Consider the following 24,405-nt stretch of genomic DNA (forward strand, 5'->3'; position numbering starts at 1 on the left):
GATCCCACACCAATCAGGTTGATATTCACCCTTTTCAAACCACTTCTCGTTGTCCCTTTTATTTTTATTACTATCTGAAGGTGTTAAAATGACCGACGAGTCTGAGCTTCATCCTTCAGTTGGCAAACCGCCTCATTTTCACGGGCCGTCCATCGCCTCGACTGGGTGATGCAGCTGTCCGTCAAACATCGGGCCCCAATCGTCAAGCCTTGGCCTCCAACATCTCCAGGAATAGTTTGTGCATGGGGACTTTGCCCTGCATCTTGATGCTGTAGAAGTGCTGCACGGCCTTGGCGGCGGTCTGGCGGAGCAGCGGCAGGGTCATTAGCAGCTTGCCCGCCCGCCGAGGGTCCTCCGCATGCTGGGAGCCCTCAAAGTCCTGCAGAGCCTCGTGGAGAGAGTCCTGGAGCCTCTGGACCGCCTCGATATCTTCTATGTGCATGGAGTCTGGAGGAGGGAGGGTGGAAGAAAAGGAAGGAGGGAAGGAAGGAGGGAAGGAAGGAATGAAGGTGAGAAAGCAGGAAGGAAGAAAAAGAAAGCAAGAAAAAAAGAAAGAAAGAAAGAAAAAAGAAAGGAAGACAGAAAGAGAGGAAGAAAGAAAGATCATTATTTTTTCAATGCCACATTTTAATAATACACAGATTAAATAATACATTTATAGCTCCGTTGATTGCTGTCATGCTTAAGAAATAACTTGAAAATCAAAACAGCATTTTCTATTAACCTATGCTGTGACAAAATACGAAGTCTACAGCTACAGCAGGACCTCTGTGTTTTGCAGCAGCATTGGCCGGCTTTAAATTCTGCAGCCTGTCTTTGCAAACATGCAATTTTGGAGAGAGGTTTTCTCTTGTTAGTGGTTAATGACGCTCCTTAAATAAATGCCTATGCATGGCCAGGACTCTAGGGAGAGAGAGAGAGGGAGAGGCACTGTAGGGCTGTATAAATATACGGTGGGACAGGAAAAAGATTCATTTCTTTTGGTATCATGGACCACATACATCCCCCCGCTAATGAATTCAGATGGCTGCATTACTAGGATATCGTTCAGCTGAATGATGGCGGCAGATGGCCTTCATTTCCATAAGAAAGAGCAGTTGGCCCCCTTATGTATAGGCTCTAAAATAAAACCAGTTGAGACTTATTAAAAACTGCTCTCTATAAGTATATGTATAAGTCTGCAAGTTGGAAAAAAAATATATACTTGTCCTCCAAAGGACGGGCAGACTGAGAATGTCAGAATGGACAAGCAGCTTGGCTTCCTTTCAGCCGATTTCACCGTACAGACTCACAGCGATGTGAGCAACAATCAGCATTTACTGTCATTTCTAATCTGTATGTGTATAATATCCACCATCCACTAACTGATAGATGCACTGGAAAAACATATTGTGCAAAACAAGATGTGAATTTAACTCTACTAGAATTGAAGCTAAAGAATTCTTCTCTCAACAGTAACAGTAAAGTTTGACTCATCTAATCCTAAACGTTGTTCATTGCTAAAGCTAAACCAAACTTGATTGAAGTGTGTGAGTGAATTAAATCAGTCTCTGCTCTGCTATGTGTCTCAAAAGTTGCAGAGTGGAGTAAGATCGTGTATGAACGTGTAAATGAGGCAGAAAAAAGGAAAGTACAAGGCTAATTATGTTCCTAACTGACTGATTAAGTCTCTTTTACCAGTCGCCTTCTGTGTAAATTGCGTTTCTATCTTGGGAAATTAAGTAGGCTATGTGGACCGCACATGTGTTCCAGCACTCTTCATTTGAAACCTTCATGTTAATACTGATCTGAGCCTCGTTTGGCTGCCTGAACGTGCGTGTGTGTGTGTGGTGTGGTTGTGTGTATGTGAAACAGAGGGAGAGAGAGAGAGAGAGAGAGAGAGAGAGAGAGAGAGAAAGAACACATTTTCATATGTGTGTCAGTGTGTGTAAATGGCAGAGAGAGCGTGAACATTTTCGCATGTGCGCGTGTGCGTCCGTGTTCAAGGAGGTTAGGGGCGGAATGCAAAACTAACTTTGAAGAAACAATTTCCATGTAATCCGTCAGCAGCCTGGCGTCAATCCCGTCGATACTCCGCTAATTACAAAATCAATGGCCATGAATTTCCACAGCTGTCACACCCACAGGACCCCCGGAGCCCAAGCTCTCCGAGACGGTGTTCAAACGAGCCGAGGCTGCCCTCTCGCCCTTCCTTGAGCCTCCCGCTCAACCCGTCCTTTCCTCTCTCACACTTCTCCCTTACCTTTCCAAACATCCCCGTGTCTTTCCACCCCATCCCCCCCTTACCCCACCCTCTCCCCCCCGTTTATCCTTCCCTCTCTCCTCCTGCCGCATCCCACTCTCCCGTGGAGAGTTTGTCATCTGAAGACTAAAGCTCTGGGCTCAGCATTTTTCATTTTTCAGTCAGGCAGGAGAAAAGACTCCTAACAGGCATTGATTAGTCGGGGGGACAGGCCCGGCCTCATGAAAAGCAAACTGTCGATACGAGCGCGGCATCTTCACATCGGAACAAACGAGGCCCGTCGCTCCCCAACGCTCATTCCACTCCACTTAACACATTTTATTGACAGCCCCTGTTTTCCTAATGAAATGCTAAATATATCTCCCTCGGCTGTGGCGCGCTGGCAGCTACTGTTATGGAGATGGAGAGAATGGGAGCGCAATGTGACAATCACACATGTACGCAGGCATGTGCACACACACACACACACACACACACACACACACACACACACACACACACAAACATGTGTACGCACGCACAAATTAAAATATAGATAGACAGGCATATACACACACACACACACACACACACACACATCACACACACACAAACCTGCATACGCACACACAAATTAAAATATAGATACTCAGGTGTAGACACACACACACACACACACACACACACACACGGGGGGGGGGGGATTTAATTAAATAGCCATGTTCCTGACCTTTTTGTCCCTTCTTATCACCTAACCTTCATTATGGAGCTGATCGGCTCAGAAGATAGACAGTCACCTGACCATTTTTGTTTTATTTCTTTGTTTGTTTTAATTGAATACCAAGTACCTAGATTCATTTGAGATACACCATAGAGATGTATCTTCCTGTCAGGCTCACTGAGACTTCGGTCTTATAGGACGAAATACAGAAGTTGTTGATGATAAATAAATCATTCCATACAAACTGGAGTAGGTAGACTTACAAGTGGAAACTTTATCTTTCTATTATTCACTGTCAAGTTCAAGTGTCCCAACCAATACTCACTTACACTATACCCTAATTTTTGTCTGTAACTGGTGAAATGATATTTGTTGTGTGTGTCTGTGTGTGCACATGTACATGTCTGTGTGTGTAAATCTATGTGTGTGTGACCTCACCTGAGTTGGCGAGGGCGATGGCTTTGAGCGTGACAAACTCCTCCTTCTCCATGCGCAGCTTCTTGTAGCGTCGGACCAGTGGCAGGATGGCCACATGCAGGTCCAGCAGGCCGGACAGCCTGGCCTGCTCCTCGTCCACCACGTAGTCCTCTGCGTACACTATCTCCTCCTCACAGGGCAGCGAGCGAAACACGATGCTCAGCACCAGGATCTCCATCCAGGCGCTCTGCAGTAGACTCATCTGGTCTGCCAGTGAGAGAGTGGAAAAACCTGCCGGATTAAGAAAAAAAAAAATCAGTGCTTTTGGCTGCTTTTCTGAGTTTTTTCTGATTTTTTTTCCAGATAGTCCAGGTACTACTGGGCGCTCATACTGTACAAACACATGACAAAGCATGAGATCAACCCGTTAACCTCGCTGCACTGTCATTGGCAGTCTCAAGCCCTCCATATGCTTTAAGGGCTGTGTGTGCCGTATGCCTCCAGAAAAGCCTGACTTGAAACAGAGGCCGCTGTACGGGGCAGCTTAAGAGAAGGATATAAATCAGCCAAGTGTTAAGGCCTTTGAAACATGACCCCGGGCCACTTCAACCCTCAGCCGTCAACAGACAGTCCTTCTGCTGCCCAGTACAGAACTGCCTGAGTCGCCCCTGACTGAGGACAAATCCACTCGTCAGTGTTGACTGCTCAGGATTTGGGGCGGTTCATAAATTTGAACTGAAACGTGAACAACAAACACAAAAAATAAGAAAGTAATTCTGGATTATTTTAGAGAATAGATATATGAAGTATTTTAAGAGCAATCATTTTGGATTTTATAGAAATTCCACTTCCTGAATGGGCTGAAATGAAAGTGACCTCAATGTCCATTGGTCCAGTGACCATTACTTCTACTTTGCGTCATTGTCTGCCATAACAAAGTCACACTGAAATGAAAAATGACTTTTTTGCCTTTTTAGCTTTTTATAACTATCATATTATACTCCTATTTGACAATTCATGCCAAAGAAATGACAAAAATGTATTTTATTGTATTTTTATATCAAACTCTCATTACTTTTACTTCGTGGAAAATGGAAAATCTTCAGTGGTGACTTCATCAGGAGGCAAAATAAAAATTCCAACCAAAAAAACCATCACAGATTTTTAAACAAGTGCTCTGCCCCTCCCATCAAATAAAACTGCACTTCTCTCCCTAAATGATCTCCCATTGGTTTACACTTTTGAATGATCTCTCACTGCATTATGTTCCGCACCAATATCCTGGAAATACATCACATTAAGGAAGCAAGGTGTCTTCAAAATGCAGTTTCGTTGTGACTTTAAGTTGATCATTTCAGCCAGAGAAGCAGTTATTGGAATTCTTTTAAAATTAATTACATTATTAATACTAGGTGACATATAACATTATTACCAGAAACATTTTGTGAATCCACCAAAACAGAGGTCCAAGAGAAAACAAAAAAAGCAAACCTGTTTTTACCTATAACCCCTCCTTCATTCTTTAGTCCCAAGTGTTCGACCTTCTGAACTCAGAGTAACAAAACCTCTGCCGTCGCCCCGAGAGGTCGACCCATCAACTCTCCCTACTAACATTCACACACACCACATCAAACAGACAGACGACTGAAAGGACTTCAACCACCACAATACCTTTCACTTCTCTATGGTGAATAGGAAGGTGATTGGGGGTATTGACCAGGGCCTTGAACCCACCACTGTGCTTACTTAAATCTGAGGCTGCATGGATGGGAATGGGGCAGGTTGACTTAAAAGGAGGCCCTCCCAATGGCTCTTATCAAGCAAATAGAGAAAACGATGGGGAGAGAGAGAATGAGGGAGAGCGAGAGAGAGAAAAGAGTGCTGGGGGTGTCATTGATTAGTAGATTGTAATCAGTCCACCAAATGCGAAAGGGGGATCGATCCAAGCCTCAGATCTGACAAACAGACAGTTGATGGAGGACATCCGGTACACGTTTAGCAGGGGGATGGGAGGGCTGTGGGACCGCACAGTGTAGATACTGTAGGCCGCATCAGGAATTCATAAATTTACTCTCTATTCCCACTAGAATCTGTAATATATTTTGCAACTGTTGCAAGAAAATGAATGGCCTGTACTCTGCAAGGGGTATTTACAATAATGAGGCAAGATCATTCACTTTAAACCTTACATGTCACTTTTCTGGAAAAATATATATTTGCAACCTAAAGCGAGTTAAAAGGAACAGTATGCAGTAAGACCAATCGAACACGATTAATTATGCTTATGAACAATGCATCAAGCTTCTCATAAAGCATACCAGAAAACCAATAATGAATGAGTTATATTAAATATAATGAAGTGCACTATCTACGTTTGGAGCACTATTTCATTTGCATGTGCTCAGTTGGTAATGTTTTTTTTTTTTTTTTTTTGCACTACATCGTTTTATACATTGTGTGACAGAACACTCAACTATCTGTCACCAACTTCAACTGTCTCCTTCTTTTCTTCATCATTCCTTTCTTTTCCACAGCCTGTTTTTTTTTTCCTTTCCACTCAATTTACTGAAGTGATGGAGTGACTTCCTGGCTCCCTGGGGGTCACCCCGGAGCTTCAGGTGCGGCGCCCGGAGGTGGCTGAGTTAAGTGTCGCTGTGGAGGGTGATTCTCCCTGATGAAATATCAATATTTCACCCCACTGATTTACTGCCGTTTGACCAAACATGACACAATATCGAGCAAACTGGGGAACGTCTATATCTCTGTCGCTCCTGTTTCCTTCCCTTGCAGTGACAAAAAGCATGAGAAGAGACCGGGGATACCACAGGGTTCCACTGCACTCAAAGTAATGGAATTAATATCTGCGATGTGTTTAGATAAGGCCAGTGAATGAAAATTTTAATTTCTACCAGAAAATAAATTCATGGTTTCTTTTGCATTCTACTTGCAATGAAATACTGTATGTGGCAGTTCATCCGACTGTTATTACTACTGCTAATGATTTTCACCAACATCTATTTCTATGATAAGGTACCAAAGCCTCAAAACACCAAGTAACGTTTAGCTATTGTTTGTAGCCCTACACAGCAAAAAGGAAAATGGTTCCGGTACTGCAACAGTACAGTAAAGGTACAGATCAGATAAGTAATTGAATCCCTATTCAGTACAATCGAGTGACTGAGTGGTTGGCAGTGAAGCTTGAAGCTGTCATTGAGAGCTAGGTCTAAAACAGACAGCAGTTCACTCTCTATTCATTTAGTATCATTACAGGCCTCCTAAGAGCCCTAATGGGCCTAATAAAAAGACAGAGGTAATAATGAGACTAGAGGGCCCTATATGAGCAGGAGGAGTAGGAGGGGGAGAGCCAGGGGAACAAGAGAACAAGGAAGAGAGAGAGTGTGTGAGAGATATGATGGTAGAGAGAGTCTGTGCATGTGAGTGACAGAGAAAGAGAGAAAGAGAAAGAAAGAGATGCTCTGAACTGCGTGAACATTAAGTACCAGAGGGTGATGAAAGCTGTTGCCTAGCATGTAAATGTGCACATGTAGCGCGTGCGTCTGAGACGGTGTGTGTTAGCAGCTGCACAAATTAGTGGCCACCCCTGACCCCCAACAACCGTGCAATGATTCCTCTTCCATTTTCATGACAGTGTGTGTAAGTGTAGCATCCAATCAATGGCTGCCTGGTGATGAGTTACAGCCATGCGCACAAACATGTTGAACTCAGGCCTTTGCTACGCACGCACAAGGATACCATGTCTCCTAACAGTTGCGCCACTAACTGGTGGCCAATTTTTGTTTACAACTACAAAATGTGTCACGTAGTGGTAGTATCCTGTGATTATTTTGAGAAATACTGTACATTGGAGTCAAAGTACATCAAATTAAGTTGCAATTGTCACACACCAGCTTTTCACCACAAATATTTAAGCCTTCAAACTGACAAAGAGTAACAGAAAAACTGTCCAACATTGCATGTTTCTTCCCAGGTCTCTGCATTTAGGTGTTGAAGGACTTTTACATTAATGGAGCGATCGGTGGTAATGACTCTTATTACCTCATCGTTAAAGCCATTTGTGCAGTGGGCTATGAGTGTAATGGTAGGAGTGGACTGTTAAACTGTAGGGACCCCTTTTGTCTTAATCGTCTCTTGGTGACATTCTGACCTGGTGGCCCGGGGTAAAATGTCCCCAGAGTGTCACATCCCCCTTTAATATCTCTGTGCTCCCCTTGTCAGGTCTGGATTTAGATCTTCACAGCATACAAGATCAATAGTTACACACAGAAATGTTCAAGTGCAGTTTTTTGTTTTAGATTTTCGAGATTGAAGTCCAAAAAATGTGACAGTGAGTTTCTTGAATTCATCTCTACACCCCTACAGCTAAAATGCTTATGATGCTTACATAGCAAGATCTGATTCTCATTCGCCCTCATTTTCTCTCCCAGAAAAAAAAAAAAAGCCAGCTAACACATATCCACATTCTCAAGATGTTGGACCAAAAAGAGGTCAGGGAGGGAAGTGGGCATTTGGGTCAGTGATGTTCCCTCTGTCCCTGTTTGAGCCTGTTCCCAGTGTAAATTGCAGAGTGGTGAGACAGCACCCCTGCCTCCTTCCCCAGGGTCACTCCGCAGCCTAATCTCCTAATCAGACTACACAACTCCCATGTATCTTTGGAAAGTCTATCCTCCACACCAAATTGCATTAATTAAGTAAATCTGACCACAGATTATGATTCAGGGTAACACTGGACAGTCCGGAGAGTCAAGCAGCTGCCCAGAGTAGTGCCAGGTGGGAAATGAGTGAATAATGTGAAATCTACAGGTAGAAAAAGAAAAGTCCAATAGCTATGTTCTTCGCTATGGTGAAGATATAAATATACTACAAGGTGTAAGAACACATATTCAAAAACTTCAAAGTAGTTTTTTTTCTACACTACAGAAGTAGTAGAAATGTATATTTTTGTATAGAAAGATGGCATTTCTAAAATATTGTTATGTCTTATGATTCCTACAATACATTTTAAACACTGTGCATGACACTGCTGCACCTTATTGAGCTGGCTCCATGTGCAATTTTGGGTACAGATATATGTTCATTTGATGCATGCTTTTTGAGCACACCCTGTGCTCCCTTTAAGCACATTAGGTTCAAAAGTGTCTTTTTATTTTCAAACTGATAGAGATAAAAAGAAAAGAAGATCTAAGAGTATTTGCATAACAAGTTGTATTTAAGAATTCGTCAACACGGACGGGAGAAATCCATAAGTATTTCCCTAAATAAATCAATTTTACCACACAGGCCCTGTGTAGTCCCTTTAAGTAAGTAAGAGGATTGCCTTCTTTAAGTCTGGGATTGAAATGGAATACATTGACATAGGGGCGGACCCCCCCCTCCTCCTCCCACCCTACCCAGTCAAATCAAAGGTTTCAGCTGCTCTTTATTGATTAGATTTTAGAATATGGGACTAGCTTCTCCCTTAGGTGCAGATGAGTAGCAGATGTTAATTATCCTGTGTGTGTGCATCAGTGTGTGTGTGTGTGTGTGTCTCTCGCTGTATGCATGTGTGTGTGTGTGTGTGTGTGTGTGATTGTGTATGCGTGAGCTCAGACACGTGAGTGTGTGCAATAGTCAGTGAACTACTTTAATAATGTCATACTGTATGGTTTCAGCAAATTTAACAGTGAATTTGGATCTTCTTCCTTAATTTACCAACAGCATAAGAACTATTATGTTTCCTTACATTACTCATGTTACCACAGCCCATGAGCAATTTACCACATTTGTGATACAGTTTGAGAATTTAATTAGAAAGAATTTAACAGAGTTAATATAGCTGGTCAGATAAATCCACATCTATTTGCGATATGTCATTATTTTATAATTTATGAATTCAAAATATGATCAAAGTAGGTTTGTTATAGTTTGTGCTACTATCAATTGTTGGTAGTAGTGTTGAATGTGTTTAATTCACTTAATTGGCATAGCTCCAAGCATTGCACACTTTTGGCATAGTAGAAAAATATTTTACGTGTTAGGAAATATTGAGGCATCCCATTAAGAAATTTGAATGTTAAGAAAACCAGATCCTGGACAACACAGAGCTAAGGGTGAGAAGTCATCAGCCATTCATATCAGTCATGTCTTTCTACCTGGGATATGTTTCGCCCAGCCGATGATGACCACCAGCTCGCGGTCGGCCAAGTCGCACAGCGTGGTCAGGGCCTTGATGTCCCCGTCGGGCATAGTGGGGTCAGGCATGGCATAGATCTTCTCTGGCTCCACCACCAACAGATGGGAAACGATCTTAGTCACTGAGAGAGAGAGGGGGGTGGATGGAGGGATGAGAAAGAGAGGAAAAAAGAGAGAGAAGGTAGTGTGTTGTGTGACTATAATTTCCTCTGACAGAATAGCAAGATTTTTTTTTTATCAAGGAAAAATAGAAAGCATACCGGGGAAGAAAATGAGACATTAAATGATACCCTAGCATGCCATAATAGATTTTGCAAGGTCTAAAAGGGAGACAGGTAGGTCTGCTGGTAAGTCTGACTGTCGCATAACTGAAATTTCTGTGCAATATGGCAATTTAATGATTTAAATTAGAAAAATTCTACCATGTTACACTATATGCAATTAAACAAAATGAAGCCTATCAGTAATGTTATGGTACAAGCCAAGTTCGCAATATTTGACTAGGTGGGATAATCAGACAGAAACCTTTGCGTGACTCACATGGTTTTTTGGCAGGAGGGGGGATGGTGAGGCCGAGGTAGGACCCGTTCTCCGTGTCCAACCTCCGCTTGTACTTCTGCCGCCCCCCTCTCACCCGGTCCAGACGCACACCTGCAAAACATCATCATATTATTTTCAGCAAAACCAAATACACTCATGAATAGAACAATATAGAATAGAATAGAATAAAATAGAATAGAATAGAATAGAATAGAATAGAATTGCTGAAATAGACTTTTTTCTGTGAAAACTATATTGCAGCCTGAAAAGCTCTGTAAGACAGTCCCATAAATGAACACAATATATAACACACATAGAACAGAGAGAAACATAAAATTAAAACATTGTTTCATTGTAGTTTAATATCTAACACTTTAAAGTAACAAAAGGAGGTTGCTGACTAAATCCAACATTTTTAAGATTAATTGAAATACAGTCCATTTTATACTATTACTATTGCTACAACTACTACTAATAATAGCTTCTTCAATGGCAGTGCAACTAACGGTATTGAGAAACATGACTTCTTTGCATATATTTTGCTGAGTCATAATCCTCTGTCAAGAATTTCACTGTTTTTGTACTTCCTGAATAAAATCAAAACTGGAGTATTTCTTTAGTATCATATACAACTCCATCCCAATTTTTTTTTTCAACCATAGCACATTTCAAACAGGATATAACCATAACTACCATATACCAACCACATGCAGGAAGTGAATTCTTTTCAATAATGTAGTAATTTATTTGTGATTATATGCATATACTGTAACTGGGACAACAGAGTTTGTTTCCTTCACTCTTAACCTTCTGACTGGAAAGAGGGACTGTTCAATACTTTCTCGTTAACGGTGGAAGAGTGTAAGTACCTAGTTAGTATACAAACGTGACATATCTGGGATTATCTTGAAAGCCATCTCAAAGGACACGGGCAACATCAAATGCACTTCATGTGCTGGCGTTACACTGTTGTATTAAAAGTTGTTTGCACATAGAGGGAGAGCAAACAGATTTTACATGGTCAAGTGGAATTGAGTCGTGTGAGATTTCCCAGTGACTCATATAAATTCCTTTGATTCCCCTGGAAACAAAAGAATCCGATTAGGATGGTCTTTCAATTTCCTGACACCGACTATCCACTAACCTAATTACCCACCATGCCCAGAGGGAGCTCATTCTTCCCAGCAAACACAGTGAGATCATTTTATGCCTGGCAGATTGAAGCTAAATCGAGAGCCCCTCTCCTAACACAGCTTTCCATTTGTACGCCTTAAAGTAATCAATAAGGCTTGCAAATAGACTTCTTGTTCTTTGAACACATGTGGATGTGGTTTTAATTAGTCAGTTAGGCGGCTAGGCACTTGGTTTGGGATAGATGGAGCTTTAGTAGTTGTTTTAACCATTATTCTTGGTTAAGATAAATTTAAAAGTATAAATTGCACTAGGAAACTGTGTGCAGTACTCCAGATATTTAAATCAATTCAATACTTCCTCTCTATTTAATGACACACATAGGCCTAATTTACAAGAGGATATGCAGTTAGTAAAGGCTTACAGAACAATAAGCTTGTCTGATACAAAAATATATTAAGCAGGTGTATCCTCTAAATTCACTTAACATAGACTTGTCAAGCTAAGTGACAGTGAATTGTTGCTCCTTTTGTCCCTGACATCTACCACCATGCATACACATACGCATAAGCATGCGGTTGCACACACACACACACACACACACACACACACACACACACACACACACACTGGCTTCCCTGCTGCGGGCTGCAGGGTCATGTGGCTGCGACAAGCGACAAGTGCCCAAACAGCCGGAGTCAGAATTCCAAGATCCGCGGGGGCTGTTTCAACTGGAACATCCAACTGGTCCATAATTAATAGACGCTGACAAGAATTAAGAGCTCAGCGCTAACCAGTTTCAGTTTACAGCTTAGCAGCACAGCTCACGGCAGAGACCAGAGAGCCAAAGCAGAAAAACAGAACGAATGAGGGAGGGAAAAGACGAAGAGAATAGAATAAAAGGTTCAAAACTGATAAAGGAATGGGAGGGATAGGGAATAAGAAAGAACAAGCTCTGTTTTTGGCTAAACTTATCGGTTTTCTGCAAGATATCTCTTTCTCTCTCTCTCTCTTTCTCCTTTCCCCCTCTCTCTCTCTCTTTCTCTTTTCCTCTCTCTTTCCCATCCTCAGCATCGGGTATACGTCTCCTCCCCGACAGCCCTCCCTGTCCCGGCCAGTGCCTGATCCAACCAGTGCAGGATTATCTCCTCCCCATGTGATACGGCCCAGTACTGAGAATCTGACCACAACAAGACAGCTGGATGAGGCCCTTGGAGAGGGAGGGAGGGATGGGGGAGGTGGGGGTGGGGGGGGGCAAGTCTCTGGGCTTGTGTCATCATCCATACCGCATTCCACACCTCTCAGGCCCAAGCCACAGCGCCCTATATGTTTCAAGACAATGCAGCCCAGAAGAGAGCCTGTGTCTTGGTAGTGAGAGAGCCTGGGACATCGGGGCCAGTCGGGTGCACAGATCATCTTAAAAGCATCCAGCCCCATTTTTTATGGCTGTGGGCCCCTAAAGTGTGGCAGCCAAAATATGGATGGAGGGGGTTAGGTGGTGTGGCGGGGGGGGGATATATGTGTGTGTGTGTGTATGTGGTTGTGTGTGTGCTGGATGTTACGAGCTCGGCGAGATCTATGCACATGACTGTTTTACTGCAGGCTATGAGCGAGATGGGCTGGGACACAAAGTTATTGGGTGACAGTCCATCATTGCTGTGGGCGTGAGCATGTGCATGTGTGTGAGTGTGTGTGTGTGTGTGTGCATGTGTGTGTGGAAAGAGGATGAGGCGTGTTTGCATAGGAATCAGAGCAATCCTTAGGGCCACCTGACCCCCAGCTTCCCTTTCACATTCAATATCTGTATTGACCGGCGCTACCTTGAAGTGCATTCCAGGTGAAGCGGCTGTTTTGCTTTGTGTGGCTGCCAGCGTGTGTCATGTGGTATCATTTCTTTTGCGTATATGTGTGTGGTTCATACAGTACGTATCATGCTTGTAAGTGTGTGTGTACGAACATATGCGCGTGTGCGTCTCACACAACTATTTTCAGCCCCCTCACCTGTCAGAGGCACTTCTTTCTAGAGAATGTGTCAGAATGGGCTGGCTGGCTAACACTGCCAAAGGGAGATTAGGAGGACCCTATTTTAGCTGGGAAAAATCGGAGGGATGCAGCATATGCCCCCCTCCTCCATGGCTGCTCGCCCCTCTCAAGGCAGTGGGACCCTGCCCTTCCAATGCGACTTCCATCGGACAGCCTCTGTTTGATTGCGTGGAGTCTGGGTGGGATGGAGAGAGGGAGCGAGGGAGGGCAGGAGAAAGCGGGTATGGGACGAGGGGGGGTGGGATTGTATCAAGATGGCGTCCCACCTGCTCTAACCCCCAATGGGCTGACGGGACAAAGCCGGGGTTGTTCTCCCATGACAGCACACACTGGCATCCTTCTCTTTATCATGTTTTACACTTTTCATAAATCTGAGCCACCGTGTCCAGAAGGGGTATTACTGTGTATTACAGAGCCACCCTGACCGCAAATGTGCTGGTAATCGAAAACATCTGCACGGCTGGAGATGGCCGGGTCGATTCGGGATCCCTGGTGTATTGGCGTGGCATGTGTTTAACTGGCTGCGTGGTGTTCACACAAGTGTGTGTGTGTGAGAGTGGGTGAAAGAGAGAAACAGAGAGAGAGAGAGAGAGAGAGAGAGAGAGAGAGAGAGAGGTGCCAGCAGGAAACATGTTCCTCAGGGTCTTATTCCATGTCACTTGTCAGAGGTGATATACATTTGGCGTGTGTGTACATGAACACGCGAGTGTGTGTTGTGAGCTGAGTGTGTGTAGCGGAGGGTTGTAAAGGGGTCAACACCTCGCTAAATCCCCTTCTTCAGAGGAACACGTGTTAGCCTCCGTGTCTGATCTATCACCTGCCAGACAGTGAGGACAGGCCAACCCAGACCCTCCGGGTGGGCGCACAGTCCGCCTGCTACTTTGACGCCCTTAAAAGCACACAAGGCCCCATACATGCGCTGATAGATAGGCAGGCTTGTGGTACAACAAGGGGAAAAAAAAAAAAGCAAAGTGTCAAGGGCTCACATAACGTTCTGTCCTTAAAGTTCAGCTCCCTTGAGTTTACAGATGTGCCTTGAGCAACAGAAAAATAGACTAACTTGCCTTTGTAGACAAAACATAAGCTGTGCTGTTCAAATGTATTGGCCTGGGTAAGACTTTATAGGCAGCCATACATTATAGACTTTTGCTATATCTTTATTTTGATGATGTAATCTTGGTGTATAGATTGGTTTCTGATCTAAGCCTATTGATTGGGAAGGGACCTGACAGTCTGTGATATTGGATATGGCTTTACTAATCTTTTGTGTATGTGGCTGGAGGAAAATAAGGCTGTAACGTTACCCCGCTAGCCACGTTCGCTCAGGAAAGACTGCTGATTCCTATCTGTGGTCGGGGCGAGGGCGAGACAGCGGTGTAGGTTGCCAAAATAGTCTGGCCACTTGCATTCATCCACCACATTACAGTGGTGTCAGAAAATACCCACCAGCACAGAATACGCCACATACACCGCAGAAACACTGGGATAGGTTGACGCTAAAATTAGCAAGCATTAACTTCAGAATAACGCAGGCTAAACAAGAGTGTCTTCTATTCATTTTGGTTGAAAATTTGAATTACATGAAAGAAAATCAGCAGAAGAGTTGTCTACACTTCTATTTACAGTACATACTTTTTTATAACATGCTAATTTGTTAACATAATCATGTGATTAGTAGAGCACAGACATATGCAAATTTTACAGCACTAAAATTGTTAAATTGAAAAAAAAAAAATTATCTGTACTAAAAAATAACAAGAGTCACAATAAAACATCAAGGAGAAAAAAAAAATTGGTTCACTATTTCTTACAACATTAAACGCCATACAGTAATGCTACGGGGTATTAGCACCGCCATTAGCTATGGGCACTGAGTGCTGGCAATGGTGAGCGACACCATACCTTCTGCGAGTTATAATTACGTGAGAGTTTTTCCATTGAGCCTGTGACCTTTTATCAGGCTCAGCTGGACATTTAAGGGGCCAATGAGCAAGGCTGCTTTACTCAGACAGCCGCCCGCTACCTTCCACCCAAATCCAGGCAGCATGCTGCAGCAAGGCAGTGAAGCCTGATCTGGAAAGCAGCCTGTCATCCACTATGTTCCCATGATTTTTATTTATTTTGCCCTCAGGTACAACATACAAAATACATTCATTGTCACAAAAAACTGTACACCCCTACACATATTAGTCACACCCACTGAGACTTACATTACATGCACTTACACATGCTAGAAAACACACACACACACACACACACACACACACACTATCAAGCAGACTTAATACACACCGGACACCTCCCACTGCATTAAGTAGATGAGGGATGTAACTCACACTCCCTCATCAATTGCCTAATTGTATTTACTGACTCATTATGCCTCTCCCACTCCCTGCTGAACTGCGTTGTGGTCGTAGTTTTCTTTGCGCTCCTGAACAGTTGATTTGTTTGGGCCTCCTCTCCACTCCAAACACACCTGAAGCCACCTAAATGAACTTTGCAAGGCCTGAGGTGGTGACTGAGGGCAGTCAGATGATTAGTGGTGGGTGTTATGGGAGGGAGGGGTTCCCCTGCCACCAATGGCACTAGTCTAACCCCGGCAGCTGGCACTTTATAATTCAGGATGGCATGCTCAGAGGGGAGCTTATAGGCTCCTGGTGGAAATATTAGATACATTTAGAAAGACAGATCGCGTAAGTTCTTTCAGCACCTTCTACAGTGCGAGGCATTTCATATGATATTGTCTCACCATAGAAAGTATAAACAGGACTTTGGGATGTTGTGAGCAACGGAGGTTTGTAAGTTGTCAAGTAAGAAAAAAAGAGCCATAAAGAAATGAATAGTGACAACAAAAAATTACTAATATGAGGGTATTGTCTGTGTACTAATAATCACACAAATAAAATCACATCTTATAAAATATTAAGTTTGCATAGTATAAATAAGTTGGTGAATCTAGACCTACCTGATAAATCAGTAATATTATCCTATATGTAATACATCATCTTTTCCATTTCCAATATTTTCCTAATTTATCCAGTGGATGTCACGTTGTTTGTTATCTCTTCTCAACATGACTCAAGACTACACTGCATCCTATAAGACACTTGCCGTTTATCTTTCACTATGTGATTATTCGTTTTCCATGACCAGCCCTCGGCCACTTGCTCGACGGTGATCTCATTACATGAAGTAGGGCATGCCTCGATCCCCCACTGATACCACGATCAAAGCCCCCCCAAGTCTGCGAGAGGCCAGGCCACCGCACTGTGCCGCGATTAAATGTCCTTTTTCCTTTTAATTGAATGCCGTCACTTTCAGAGAATCACCTACAGCGGCAACTCATGTGATGCTATATCTCAAGAGCGGCAGGCAGTGGAGGCTATGGAGTCAAATTCCCCTCTGCACACTGAGTCTCCACACCGACGGCTTAGCGTGGCCCGCCACAGACAATACCCAGCCATTTTACCCCTAAGCATGCGCTAATAGTTTCAGCTTTATTTCTGAGGCAACATTATTTGTTTTGGCTCAGGGTCAAAGCCTCAGTGTGAGATATTTAGGATGGGATGAAGACATCAGACTGTTGAAAAAAGGCTAGGTGCATGTATAAATAGGATTTGCAATGGGCAATACACTGGACGACCCTTCATTCTGAGATGGACAAACACAGCTACGCACATTGTGAAAGGTGAGTTATATTAGTGGAAGTCTACCAAGACCCTGACATACAATCTTGTGTTAGATTGCAGCTAACTGTCGTTGGCTTCTATTATGAGATGAGTTCAGCGCTGGCAGAGCACAAAGAAACTGGATGTATTTCCATTTATATTTTAGCAAATTTATGACTGTTGTGTCTCTAAGTCAAGCCCATAAAGAAATTCTCAAAATGCTCTTTTTTTATATTCGGACATATATCATACAATAAATGTGGATGACAGTGGGCTGAACTCCACCACTTATTCTTTTGTTGACATGGTGTGATAATACCTTCTATGTGCAAAAGGTCAGCTCAAAACCAAAGTCTTCATGCATCAGCTTAGAATGGTTATTCTAGCTAAACACACAAATGTAAAAAAAAAACAAAAAAAAAACGCCTCTTCCCTTGAAAAAAAGAAAAAAAAATCTATCGGCTAGATTTTCCCTCTGTACTCCCAATGGTCCCTCACTGGAGGAGAAACAACACATGCAGGAAGTGAGGTGGGATGTTCGGAAAGCATTTAGCGGATCAATATGCCAGGCAAGAGGGGGGGAGGGAGATGGAGAGAGGGAGAGAGGGAGAGAGAGAGAGAGAGAGAGAGAGAGAGAGAGAGAGAGAGAGAGAGAGAGAGAGACACCCAGAGCCCAGAGGAGGGAAGTCTTGGGGGAACAGCTTGTGCTTTTCAAGAGTACTGTTACACTTCTCTCCTCAGTCAGACTTGGTAGGAACAACCTAGTCAGCAGGTTTTCCACCCGTCCGAGCTCAGCGGTGAGCGGCTCGGCGGTGTGTGGAGAGGTGAGGCTTGCGGGTGATGTCATTGGTGTCTCCCTAAGGCCGCAGCCAGCTTCCCTATCCGATCGCTGACCATTCCTCTAGCCTTGCCCAGAGTGAGTCTGTAGGACTGTGTGGGTTTGCTGTCTCAGAAGAGATACTTGTCAAGACATCTTGAAAAGTTTGGTCTTGATTCCCCAGCTCAAGACTGAAGTGGAAATGATCTGAGGTTTGAGTCTGAAGTCCACATGACTTTACGAATGTTTGTCTTGATTCTATGATATCTTATATTTCGTCACTGTCGGGTGAAAAGCTCCTATCTCCGAAAGTGTCAACTTTTTAGGAACTAAAAAACAGATTTGTTTTTAGCTTGACCACCATGCTTTTTTGACGTTATCCAATGGGTTTTGAAATGGTTTTTGTAAGCCCAAAGTTTGTAGTATTTTCTCAACCCATAGAAAACCATTTACTCCTTCAATTCAAGTTAAAACACAAAAATCACCAAAATTGGAGTTTCGAGATTTTCACATGACAACAGTGATTTGTTGTCTTTATTGAGCTACTTTCATCATGCTATCATGTAACTTTATCATGTTCAGTGCTGAGACCCAGCTAACAACATAACCCACACATCGCATCTGAAGTTGAAAGAGATAATGAAAGGAGCAAAACCCAAACAAATGACCAGTTGATAAAATTAGTACTCACCCTCTTTCAGCATGCCAACTTTGAGACATTTCATGAAGCGGCAGGCCTGGCAAGACTTGCGTCTCCTTTTGGTGATCTCACATTCATTGGTGGCCGGACAGCTGTACTCAATATTCCCTGGAGAAGATTAGGAAAAAAAAGATTTCTTCATTAATTCTGTGTGCATATATAAGGAAGAATTTGCTCTTACATTTTTGCATATAATAGAACACAAAATCAAAATTATAGTTTCTCTGGCCGGATACACTGAATCAAAATTGTGAACAACAGACACACAGACACAAAAGAAACACACACACACACATACACCTGTCCCAAGGTGACCCCATGTGACACTCTCGAAGGAGAGGAGGGTTTAGTGGCATTTTGATGGGACATGTAAAAAGCACCTCCCCGCCCCAGAGTCCCACCCCCACTTTGATTCACAGATAAATTAGCTTCATTAATGCAGAGCGTCCTCTCCGCAAGGCTCACCACGACCCCTTCTAACCCATCCTTCTTAACCTAAAGGATGATGGGAAAGCTGCCCTCCCACAACAGCACAAGGGCTACGAGATGGACACACACCCCAGCACTCTGCATAATGTTTTCCAGCAGACCGAGAGCTGTTGTTAGAGTTGCCAATCTAAGGCTCCCATATCGTGTAGCAAAGCTCGATGTATTATTCAAGTCCGTCTCGACAGTTGTTGGCTCACTATGGGAAATATTTCCTATGCAATATAATCACTCCGATCCAAAAACAGCCAGAAAAGCAGACATATTGTATCTGCTGCCATGTAACTGCTGCCATGTTTTTATTTATTTATATGTTTTTTTAGCTTGCCATGGTTCCGGTTAACACATTTTTTTTCCGGATCATTACGCTCTCGCTCAAAAGTTGATGTGACCTCGAGAATCCAATGACAAAACCTCTCTCCCAAGCATCCAAATCCCTTGATTGAATGTTTAAACAATGTCCCGTAAGTCCAAAGATGTATTAATGGTACCTAAAAACAGCAAACCAGGTGTTGTCTGTTGCAGATCTGCCAGAGCCAACCCCCCCCCCACCCCACCCCCCTGTTGGTCAAGGAGAAGGTGCCAACATTTGTCAGGATCCCTGGCATCAATGGTGCCAGCAGGGTCACATGCACAGTGAGGGGCCTGTGGCATCATGCCAGGATGTTGGCAGAGGCTGCTGCGGGTTTTAGGATGGGTAAAGTCGTTTAAACTGAGAGGTGTTAGCAGAGGGAACATTACAGCACCAGTGAAAAGAGAGAGTGCTAGAGTATAGAAACTATAAGAGACGCAGTGTTGGTGTGCAGGTACAGTATAGGGTTGTTTTTCCGTAATCTTTGGCTAACCTTTCATGTACATAAACAGTTAAGTTGCAGTCATATCCATTTAAATTGATGCAGATATTATAGCTGAATGCAACCATTCAACAATAATAGAATGAAGGAGTAAATTCATTCATTCATTCGGTTTAGATGCAACGACTGAGGTCAAATTCACTTAATATTTTTTTTAACATTAGTAAACAAAACATGTTCTCATACAGGAATTGTATCCGAATAACAGCAACCATTGTGTGTGTGTGTGTGTGTGTGTGTGTGTGTGTGTGTGCTGGTGAGGGATGAGGGGGGGTGGGGGTCCAGAATCGCCTTAAATTGCCTACCTCTAAAAGCTCACTGTCGGCATACCCTCTTAGTTAATCAGGTCTCGTGTCCACCTTTATTTCTCAAAGGACATTTCAACCACTCTAATATCCTTCCTTAACCTCTCTTATTTTCCCTCTAAATTTTGATATATTATTATGCCATGCTATTATCCACGCGCTCATCTCCACTCAAGCTGGACCTCTCCTTGTCCTCCTCCTTCCTGAGGCCGGGACCCCCCTTCCTGATTACCATTCCATTAAAGGGGCTTCTCCTTTCAGTGAGTGACCATGTCCCTCGTCCCTTGTGCCTCTCTCTTTTATTTAGAGGACTCCTCCGCGTCTCTCTCCTCTCCCCTTCCTCTGTTATTGCCCCGACGACACGTGCCTGAGCTTCTAATTGGCCCCCCATCTCCTCCCCCTTGGGTGTGGGCTGGAGGGGCCCGGGGGCAAAGAACAGATCCACATCTCCCACCCTCCTTGCTGACTTTCTCCCAATGAAATGCCTGGTTCTTAATTACAGTCACCCAACACTGATTGTTATTGACTGAAACTCCCGGGGCTCAGGACGAATGACGGACAGATTAGGTTCATTACGGGTCTGTCCTCCACGAAGGAGAACAAGAAAAAGAAGAAGGGGGATTTGTGCAAGACAACACAAAGTCAGACATGAGCACTATTTACAGTCCTTACCTGTGTTGCTATTCAGACTGAGACACATGTAGCCTTTAAACTACAAAAAATAATCATATATTCAGGATATCCCTGAATGTCAATGCTATGTTGAAACAATGATTTGCATTTGTCTTGAAGCGTTTTGGATAAGCACTCGAGAAGCTGTGAGCAACTCGAGAAATTTGTCACCAGAAGTCATTTGTTTTGCTCAAACTGACAGAGGCTGTGACCACCAAAGAAAAGTAATACATTTTTTCATCATCATCACTCATCAGCAGCCACTCACATGTTAATATCGCCACATGTCCCATGAATCCCTGCAGCACCATTAGGACTGCAGCTAGCAATCAGTGAGTGGATGGTGTCTTAGCCGGCTGTCTGCATGCATGGTGACGGTCACAAACGCTGCAGATGAATCGCATAATTCTGCATCTCAGTTTGTGGGATATTATCTCTGTTTGAGTGATTATTGTGGAACATTACCCACACATGGCAGAAGCGATGCCAATCGGGGAATTCACACGCAAACACATCAAAAATCATAACCCATCAGATTTACAGTCTGGGCCTAATGCCTGCTGCAGACACTCGTAATCACCACAGCGTATTATTCCCATAAGGGCACAGGGTTGGACCAGCACAGGGGAACACGTGCCACCTTTGACAGTGGATCCCTCATCAGGTCAATATGCATTCCTGGTAATCACAAGTGTCATGGTAATGGAAATAAAGTATTTAGAATAATTATGACACAAAAAAACAGCACTGTGTTAACACTGCAGGTGTCTCCATAATATTATATTGTGACAACAGTGACAGCAGACCTAGGTTAAAGAGTAGTAGCTTATTTTGCAAGCTATTCTCATGTTTTGCAGACTATTCAATTGCCTGGAAAATTAAAAAAAAATAAAAATTTCCAGTCTATTATTGCCCATGTTTGACTGAGAGGGTGCGGACCTGGGGGGTCAGCTGAGGTGAGTCAGTGAAAGTGGAAAGAGGAAGTGGGAAATACCTTGTATCGTCCTTTTGAAAAAGGCTTTGCAGGCCTCGCAGGAGGCCACCCCATAGTGGTACCCTGAGGCGATGTCGCCACACACCAGGCAGAGCCTCTTGGGAATGGCATTGAGCATGTACTCGCACTTGATCGGCGAGTCGTCCACCACGCCGCCGGAACACTCCTCGTAGCGGCGTAGGCAGGCGCCGCCGCTCCCGAGCATGCCTGGGTTGAACATTGGCGGGGAGTCGAGGGCGTGTGAGCGTCCGTTACTGCCGTTAATGTAGCCGCCGCTGGCGTCGGAGTTGCCACTGGGACTGTGGTGACTGCCGGTGTCTACTAGTGATGAGGAGGGACTGGAAGGCTCGGTTTTGATGTAAGAACCACAGCTAGAGGATAGGTGGCGGTCCTCAGAGGGCATTCTGGTTAGCAACCTGGGAAAACACACACAGAGCCAGGGCTGCAGTCAGTTTCAGTAATGATATATAATGATGCATTAAACAGGGAGAAACACTGAGTAAAAGAGCCATTGTCAAATTTAGAACTGATACATATTGTAACACAATACTCAGCAACCTGGTAATCATGGTAATTTGCATGGTAATGTCTAGTACCATGCAAATAATTAAGCATTTCCAGAGAACAGAGACACAGAGGTACTGATACAGCCATACACAATAGTAGAAATATGCTGTAAGAAAAAGCAGCAACAATGAAATTGTCACCACTAACTAGTCTGACAAGCTGTACTGAACATTGCTTTCTTCCATAATCTTGTGATTACTCCATAAGAGATTCATCAAGAGTGATGGAGCACGCCGCTCATGCACGTAACTGGTTCATCAGAGTTTGATAGATTATGTTACGGACACAACCATTAATGTGTTGGAATGTGAAGTGATATACTACAGTAGCTTATTTCTCTCAGGCAAAATGGTAACTAACGACCATGTCAACAGAAGCCCCATACATCTCGCAAACAATGCCCACAATTGGTTGGCTGCCAGAAGTAAATGAATGAATGAAACTCCAGACGGCTGTTAATGGACAGAGAGAGGTGTTACACTCAGCATATGCAAGATCATGGGGTAATACATGACCCAATCAATAGTCCTGGTTAGTTTGCCAATGGATGGTGCCGGGTTACGGTGGACTTAAGTGAGATGTTGGAGGGGGTGAAGAAGATGTGATGAGGGTGGCAGTGGGGGTGAAGTTTCCCCTGACCACTGACCTGGGATTAGGTTCCCTAAATCCCAATTTTAATTATAACCTTTGGGAATAAACAGTGTTACAGATACAATACATTCTTATATTTAATGTTGCTTAAATTAAAAGTGACTGTTTTTGCTACAAATGTTACTTTTATTATATCACTTTTGTGCTACCAACAACAAAAGGTTCCTGGAAGACTTCTTGCATTGCTGCAGGTATTGTTGGCAAATAATTGCTCTTCATGGCAGTAGCCTTTGTATGTTATTGTACTTCCAGTAGCCCAAATAATATGACAATCCATTCAAACAAAGCATGAAATCACAACTGGCAAGAAATCCACCTGACACTGGACTGGTGGTAGAACTGCTGTCGCTGTCCGTCACAGTTGGTGCTGATCTTCGGCTTACATGCTTGTGAATTGTAAATATTGGGTGAGAGCTGAGGAATGTCTGAAACTAGAACACGCTAATGCAGGCCAGAGCCTTCTCAGCGCGTCCCTCTGAACTTTTTGCCTTTCGCTGCGCGGCTGCCCTTTTTAAATTCGGTATTTGCGGCTATACATATATTTTACCACTGTTGCCTCTTTGCATGTGTGTTTATATAAAGCCATGAAGTCATCAGGTCCTGACAACATGAAACCTCTCTTTTAACTGCTAAGGGGTAGAGGGTAGAGGGAGGAGGAGATAGCCTCTACCCCAGGGCCCAGATCAGATCTATTGATCCTCTGCTTCCTTCCTGTTTCAGATGAGGCATGAAAAAATAAACCCTCCTCTTACGGGTCCCAGACATTCCTTATGCATTTTTAATCAGGCGGGACTGTTAACATAGTTTGAGATGGAGCGATACTACATTATGCTAGTCTTGATTCAGAGGCTGTTGCGGTTAATAAAAGATTCAAAGGACTCAAGTTAAATCTTGTTAACAATCAGCATGCACCTATAGTCAATTGGAAGGTATATTTTTTTCCCATCGGAGGGAATTGGAGAGAGCGGCGTGGTAACAGTTAATACATCATCGCAGCCAGATAGGGGGATTCCCTATGGAATAGTACATTGTGGCATATGTAAAAAGTAGTTCATTCCACACTTAGCACGCAGTAACGCTAGGGAGCTGTTTTTTGTTAGGTTTAATGGAAATTTCTAATGGGTCCTTTCAAATCTGTCGAAATGAAATAATGGCACGAACCACCAATTCTCGCAGACAGAAATAGCTTCATAGTTTCATAATTTGGTTTCCCTTCTTATTATAAAGAGACATAGAGTTTTCTTAGCGCAGCCCTGCCTCCCCTCCGCCCGCCCGCTCCCCTGACAACACACACACACACACACACACACACACACGAACGCACTGCACCTAATATCTAATGGGGTAATGTTTGCTCCACCGCGCAGAAAAATGGTACAAACCGAGCAGACAAGCAAGACTCATCAGACAGAAGTGAAGGTCACCTGCC

At 43.5% G+C, this 24,405-nt stretch overlaps 1 protein-coding gene across 4 annotated transcripts in view; it reads right to left on the reverse strand.

Moving 5' to 3' along the window:
- Positions 1-202: 202 nt before the first annotated feature.
- The window catches only part of LOC139651166 (estrogen-related receptor gamma-like), a 32,184-nt gene continuing 7,981 nt past the window's right edge, over positions 203-24,405 (reverse strand). Inside the window, exons 2-7 of one of the 4 annotated variants that reach the window (XM_071528013.1) lie at positions 21,759-22,174; positions 18,439-18,555; positions 10,089-10,199; positions 9,509-9,670; positions 3,381-3,650; positions 203-447 (exon numbers count right to left, since the gene is read on the reverse strand). In XM_071528013.1, the coding sequence (XP_071384114.1) occupies positions 203-447; positions 3,381-3,650; positions 9,509-9,670; positions 10,089-10,199; positions 18,439-18,555; positions 21,759-22,174 (1,321 nt within the window). Of the gene's footprint in view, positions 448-3,380; positions 3,651-9,508; positions 9,671-10,073; positions 10,200-18,438; positions 18,556-21,758; positions 22,175-24,405 lie in introns of those variants that run through there. The other 3 variants (XM_071528016.1, XM_071528015.1, XM_071528014.1) reach the window with 3 other exon arrangements.

The sequence above is a fragment of the Centroberyx affinis genome, unplaced genomic scaffold (genome assembly GCF_046629955.1).
Source record: "Centroberyx affinis isolate AG114_WGS23_722 - 3 ecotype Tasmania unplaced genomic scaffold, CSIRO-AGI_Caff_v1 ptg001600l_1, whole genome shotgun sequence".
Classification (NCBI taxonomy): Eukaryota; Metazoa; Chordata; class Actinopteri; order Beryciformes; family Berycidae; genus Centroberyx; species Centroberyx affinis.